The 6,135-nt window shown below is 38.0% G+C and overlaps 1 protein-coding gene across 1 annotated transcript; it reads right to left on the bottom strand.

The window, feature by feature from the left end:
- Nucleotides 1-1,829: 1,829 nt before the first annotated feature.
- LOC113056485 (galanin receptor type 2-like) lies at nt 1,830-4,489 on the bottom strand. Its single transcript, XM_026223280.1, has 2 exons — nt 4,113-4,489; nt 1,830-2,565 (listed from the first exon to the last, which is right to left on the bottom strand). Exons 1-2 carry the CDS (start codon nt 4,457-4,459, stop codon nt 1,830-1,832), a joined length of 1,083 nt encoding a protein of 360 aa, XP_026079065.1. The 5' UTR covers nt 4,460-4,489.
- Nucleotides 4,490-6,135: the final 1,646 nt, after the last annotated feature.

The raw sequence follows: 6,135 nt of genomic DNA, 5'->3' as shown, positions 1-6,135 counted from the left end.
TCACTGACCTGTTTCTTCTTGTAATATATATATATATATATATATATATATATATATATATATATATATATATATATATATATATATATATATATATATATATAAACTACTTGCCAGAATGGCAGCAGCTGTGCTTTACAGAGAAGAGGTCCTTAAAAACAGATGCCTTCATACTCATTTTTTTTTTCATATGAGCAGCGTCATGGGAAGTATAAACTAACCACAAAACTGGTTAAATACTGATTGTACAATAAATACTTACGTCAGATGTTAAATGAGGCTGTAACACTGAACTTTTTCCACTGATGGAGCAAATCAGAATGCACATATTACCCACAAACTCTCTAAGCAACAGCTAAGTCTAAAGCAGCTACACGCGAGAACCAGCCATTTAATGGCACCTTCCCAGTAAATCCCACCAAGATAAGTGGATGCTCTTGTGCGCATCTGTTTCATAACAGCTTGAGTGATGATTCTGTAGATTATGTTGCATGGAAATCATCACAAAGAACAATCTTTTACTATGGATTTACTTGTGAACAATTGTTTGTTTATTCATTGTTAATTCTTTATAAGCATTTGTGACTCAACCCAATTCAAAATACATTGGGATCTCACCACCAATACATTGATAAACACCCAAAGCAATATCTTTAAAATTCATGACATGCTTTAAAAACAACACAAACCTATACGACACAAAAGAGGTAGTGGTACAGACAGATGTAAGAAGAACAGACTTTTATTGTAGCTCCAATTAAGAGCATGTTCTTTAATTTATGAATTAAAATTATTTTTTATATTTGGGATATTAAAATAGTATTCTCAAGAACTAGACGTGGCGTCTGTACTTCCAGGTCAGAGAGCACCTGTCCATCAAAAGCTCACTATCCAATCAGAGTAGATCACTGTTAATCCCGCCCCCACGAGAAGTTTGTGTCAAAACACCAAATGAAAAACTGCGAAGCAAAAGCGAAATCTGTGGCAATGCATTCAGAATCCACAATTAGCAAAATGAATCTTTGAAAAACATTAACAAAGAATGAAACATATTTGAAGAGACTGTTAAATTTGTGCGACTGAGTTCATTTTTTTTTTTCATTTTGAATAACTCCAGAATCCACTCATCTCCCCCTAATACTCATCCACTTTTTACAGGCCTGCAAACTACCCAAACTAAAACATGGAACAAACGAATAATAAATAAATAAAGCAGCAACCCAAAATAACAGACGACAAAGGGGTCACCAAAAAACAACTGAAGTCAGACATCCATCACCTTTTATCATTCTCTGCAGGTGTTTCACATCATGATTAACTCCAAGACCCCCACACACACACACTCATTATAACACTAAGGGCCCAGAGGCACGTCACACTGACCCATACATCAGATCCTGTAGGTGGTAACTCTAAAGGAGCCAAAAACATCAATTCTAAAAATACAATCAAATTGTTATAAATGTTCACTGTGTCAATGTTTGAACCAAACAACTCGATGCCGGCACTGTCCTCTGATAATCCAATCTCTTCGTACCTCCGGAAAACCATACCATGATTCACAGTCTGAAAGCACACAGCCACCACTGCACAGTGACAAAAGCTGCCAACACTGACAAAACACAGACGCAAGAGATTTTCATTTTAAACATCAGTCAATGTCTTCACCAAGAACACAAAAAGCACTGCTTCCACTCTCCCTGACAATCTGTGCCTATGATAACTTTTGTTATGCAATCACATCTCTAATACTGTTAAAAGCCACTGGGACAGAAGAGTTTTATACTTTGGTAAGCGCTGATTTGACAGTAGGTGAGAGTGTAAGTGGATTATGTCACATTAAATGTCATGAAGGCGCTCGTCACCATCTTGCCTTTGCTCCAGAGGCGACCCCGGTTTGACCCATCATTATGATTGGATCCTTCGCACGAGGCAGCTTCCACCAGGCTCAGCGTCTGCACCGGTTGCACTATGTGGATCCGGTTTATAACCCGATTACGAAATGAACAGCCAAAAACCTTCTTGAAGCCCTTTCGAAAATGTTTAGACACCAGGGCGTAGACGATGGGATTCAGGCAGGAGTTGGTGTAGGCCACCAGGTGAGAGAGAATGCGGAGGACGTAGGTTGTGTGGTTGAGTGGGAAGTGGCCGAACCACATGCACAAGATAACCAGGTGATGTGGCAGCCAACATAAACAGAAGAGCACAGCCACGATGATTATCATCTTGGTCACCTTGCGCTTGGCCTTGCGGGACTCTGACATGTCCTGCATGGGGTCCACGGAGGTCCAGAGGTAGCGGATGGTGCGAGCATACGTGATGCTGAGAATGAGTACTGGGATGAGGTAGCCGAATATGAAAGTGCAGACGTCCATGGCTCGACGGTGATGAGTGTTCCACGCCGGGATGCAAACGGTGGTCCCGTCTAGATCCATCTGCTGGTAGTAGCTGAGATAAGGGCTAGAGAAGAACAGCGATAGAGCCCACACAAGGCTGATGGAGGTCAGAGCATTACGGGGAGTTCTGGTTTCCCTTGAGCGCAGAGGATACCGAATAGCGAGATATCTGTTGGGAAATTGCAAACATTTGTTTTAGCTGTTTTTTCAGCATGGTCACAGCTAGTTTAGCATGGATGGTTTTAGAGGGGTTTTGACCACTCTTTAGCTGAACACCAGCTTAAACCATCTATTCAGGTGATATTCTGAAGTGTGCATCTGATGGGCACTTTCCTGTCCCATCAGACCACAGGAGAGGACTTATGAATAGCAGTAAAGTAATGCAACTGTTGCCATGGTGACATTACAATGAAAACATGAGCATTTGCATTTACATTTACATTTACATGTAATCTTTAGCAGACGCTTTTATCCAAAGCGACTTACAAATGAGAACAATAGAAGCAATCAGATCAACGAGAGAACAAAAATAATATACAAGTTCCATCACAAGTCTCAGTTAGTACACGTTGCGTGTTGTTTTTTTTATAGAATATAATATAATAGAAAAGACAATGTAGGTGCTAGTATTAGAACATACATTCATACTATATAGAACTTTTTTTTTTTACAGTTGATAAGTAATTACTTATTCAAAATGAGTTCCTATACTCAGTATGTGAATTTGGACTCAACCATGGAAATCTAAAAAAGTAATCTGAGCTGTTAAGTGGCACATCTTATTCTGGCACTTACTGTAGCTATAAGAAACTTATTTGATTTAATTCTTAAGAAATTGTGATTGGTGCCTCCTCATGCAAAACTCACCACCTTGTTGCCCGAGCATTGCTATTTGGTTGCCAAGAGGTTTAGCTGGCATTTATTTGTCAAACTACATATAATACAGCATTCTCAATGGTATTGCTTTAATCCTCTCTCACTCTTTCTTCATGTAGAATAAAACAGAGTTTGGTTTGGCTGGTTAACTTTAGCCCTTGCTTGTACACATAGCTCTAAAACCATTGGTCTCCATTGAAGGCCATTCAATTTTGTGTATGTGTTTCTTTATTTGCAAGCAATGTTTAATTGGAAAATGTTCACTTTTACTGTGCAAATTATTATTATTATTATTTTCGGTGCTGTCAGTGACACAACGTCACGTGTTGTTGGGACACACTTCTCAAGTATGCTTTTTTATTGCTAATTAATTAATTATTTTTTAGCAATTAAAAAAGTGCAGTTTATCAATTCTTCTGGGGAAAAACCATTTACAATAATGTTATGATTGCTGTAATTATATGGTGGTGATTATAGGGTGATTAAGGTAAATTGAGATTTCTTGGAAATTTTTTCCCAATTATTCCGAATTATACCCATATTACTCCCTAACGCAAAATTAAACAACTGCAATTGTTAAGTGCATTGTTGTAATTGTAAAACAATACCAAAATAAGAATGAAAAATAATTAAATTATTTGAATAAGCCACATCGCTGCAGACACTATGGTAGATATTAAAGTTTCTTTCTGCACTGCTCTCTAAGTTTCTTGCATTTGCTAATATTTTCTTTGCATAGAGTTATTGCATATTATTGTCGCTAATAACATCTGATCAATTAAGCGTTTCAACACTGAACTGGAAAGAAAATCGCGCGCTGACTGCGCACCAGACACGCACCTGTCCAGAGACACCGCTGCCAGAGTAAAGATGCTCGCGTACATGGTCAGGTAGATGATAAAGTGCACAGCTTTGCACACAAACTGTCCAAATACCCACTCGTCCATGGTGTAGATGGTAGCCTGGAAAGGGACGCAGAAGACAATGAAGCAGAGGTCCGCCAGCCCGAGGTTCAGGATGAACAGGTTGGTGCTCTTTGAATTCATCTTGCCTTTGTGAATGAGAACCGTGAGCACAAGACAGTTCCCCACGGTACCAAGCAGAAAAATAATAGAGAATATGACAGAAATGATTACCGACTCAACTTTCCAGTTGGAGGAGAAGTGGATCTGCTGAGATGCGTTCATCTTTCCGACCACTGGAACGTCTAAAATGCTTCAACGCTGCACAGAGTCCGTATGCACATTGTTTTTTTGCGCCAAGTCCTATACATATACGCAAGCACAACGAGAAAAGAAAAGCATCTTCTGTCTGGATGGATTTCATGCAGGTACAGATAGTGGAGGTGCTGAACATCTGGTCTGATCACTCCCATCACCAGCATCCTCCCCTTATACTCCCCTATATACAACTATACATGTGTTTGTGTGTATGTATATATTTTATATATATTTTTTACATATTTGTTAAACCTGTCATTATGTCCTGACAGTAGAATATGAGACAGATAATCTGTGAAAAAATCAAGCCCAGTGGTCCTATTGCCATTTGCAGAAATTAATCCGCTCCCGGTAAGAAACAACCAATCAGAGCTGCGGTCCGTAACTTTGTTTGTGTTCAAAATGTAGAAACATTTATATAATAAGCGAGTACACCATGAATCCATTTTCCAAACCGTGTTTTTAGCTTGTCCTGAATCACTAGGGTGCACCTGTAATAAGTGTTTATATTTGGACTATTTTAAACCCTGTACCTTTGTGATTCTTCATAGACATAAACAGAGAGAAGTAGTTCCGGCCACGATGTTCTTCTGAAAGACGCAAGCAGTTCTGTTTATTAACCGCTAGAGCGTCAAAAGTTCCCTACCGCAGCTTTTACTGAAATGCACCAACTGAATAGTTTAATTAGCAGACATTAATAAAATAAAATTTAACTGTGTTTCATTGTGAAAGCAAAAATATTTCGTTTGGTCTTCCAAAAGAGGACACGACTAGAAATCAGTGGTTACGTTGTATTTACAACACTGCTCCAGAACAGTTCAACTCAAATATTCAGATGTGTGCATTGCAATTTAATGGAGGATCCTGAACAAGTAGCCTACAACTGACAAATAATGCTGCCTCAAAGCTTGTAAGAATGTTTTCATATTTAAAAAATTTGCCACTGATGATTCATTCACAAGTTTTGAGCAGCATAGAGTAGCGCTTGTTGTTTGTCGTTTCTCTGATCACAAATGTAGGCAAATAGTTTTATGTTTACACAGCATTATACAATGCAATGCGTAACACCTCACTTTTCAGACCGATTCGTTTTTTTTTCTTTTTTCTTTTTTTTAAATCAACGTGTTTAAAAAAGGCCGGGCATAGAGGAGAAATAATAACGTATGTGGAAAATAATTGTGTTGTTGTTGTTTTTACCTCAAACTGCATTAAGCACATTTCAGTAAACCAAATAGACTAAATAATATTTTTTAGCAATGTCACATGACCCCTTTAGGAAATAAGCCAAAAGCCATGCTATAATGGAGAAAATTTACAACCCTTTTAGTTATGATTCATAATTCTGCACTCATAAGGCACTTTAATGCTTAAATGACAATGGTTACTACACAATAAAATATAAGAACATACATTTTCAGTAAAACATAATTTTAAGCAAATTCAATAATTGGATCTTTCTGACTCAACATGGAAACCTACCTAGAGCTAAGGTTAAGACATAAGATACACTTCAGCGAGTAAGTGTTTTGTGTTACAGCCCTTCCCATGTTTTAGCACAAATGTCATACTGAATTTCTACCCAAATAATATAATAAATAACACATGATATAGTATAAATGGTCAAAGATCTGTTGTTTTCGTAC

This window comes from Carassius auratus, chromosome 37 (genome assembly GCF_003368295.1).
Source record: "Carassius auratus strain Wakin chromosome 37, ASM336829v1, whole genome shotgun sequence".
Classification (NCBI taxonomy): domain Eukaryota; kingdom Metazoa; phylum Chordata; class Actinopteri; order Cypriniformes; family Cyprinidae; genus Carassius; species Carassius auratus.
This window is presented reverse-complemented; position numbering and strand designations above follow the sequence as displayed.

Coding starts and splice junctions, on each gene's coding strand:
- LOC113056485 (XM_026223280.1), bottom strand. CDS start 4,459: ATGAACGCATCTCAGCAGATCCACTTCTCCTCCAACTGGAAAGTTGAG. Junction 2,566..4,112: donor GCAGCGGTGTCTCTGGACAG/GTGCGTGTCTGG, acceptor ATTTCCCAACAG/ATATCTCGCTATTCGGTATC.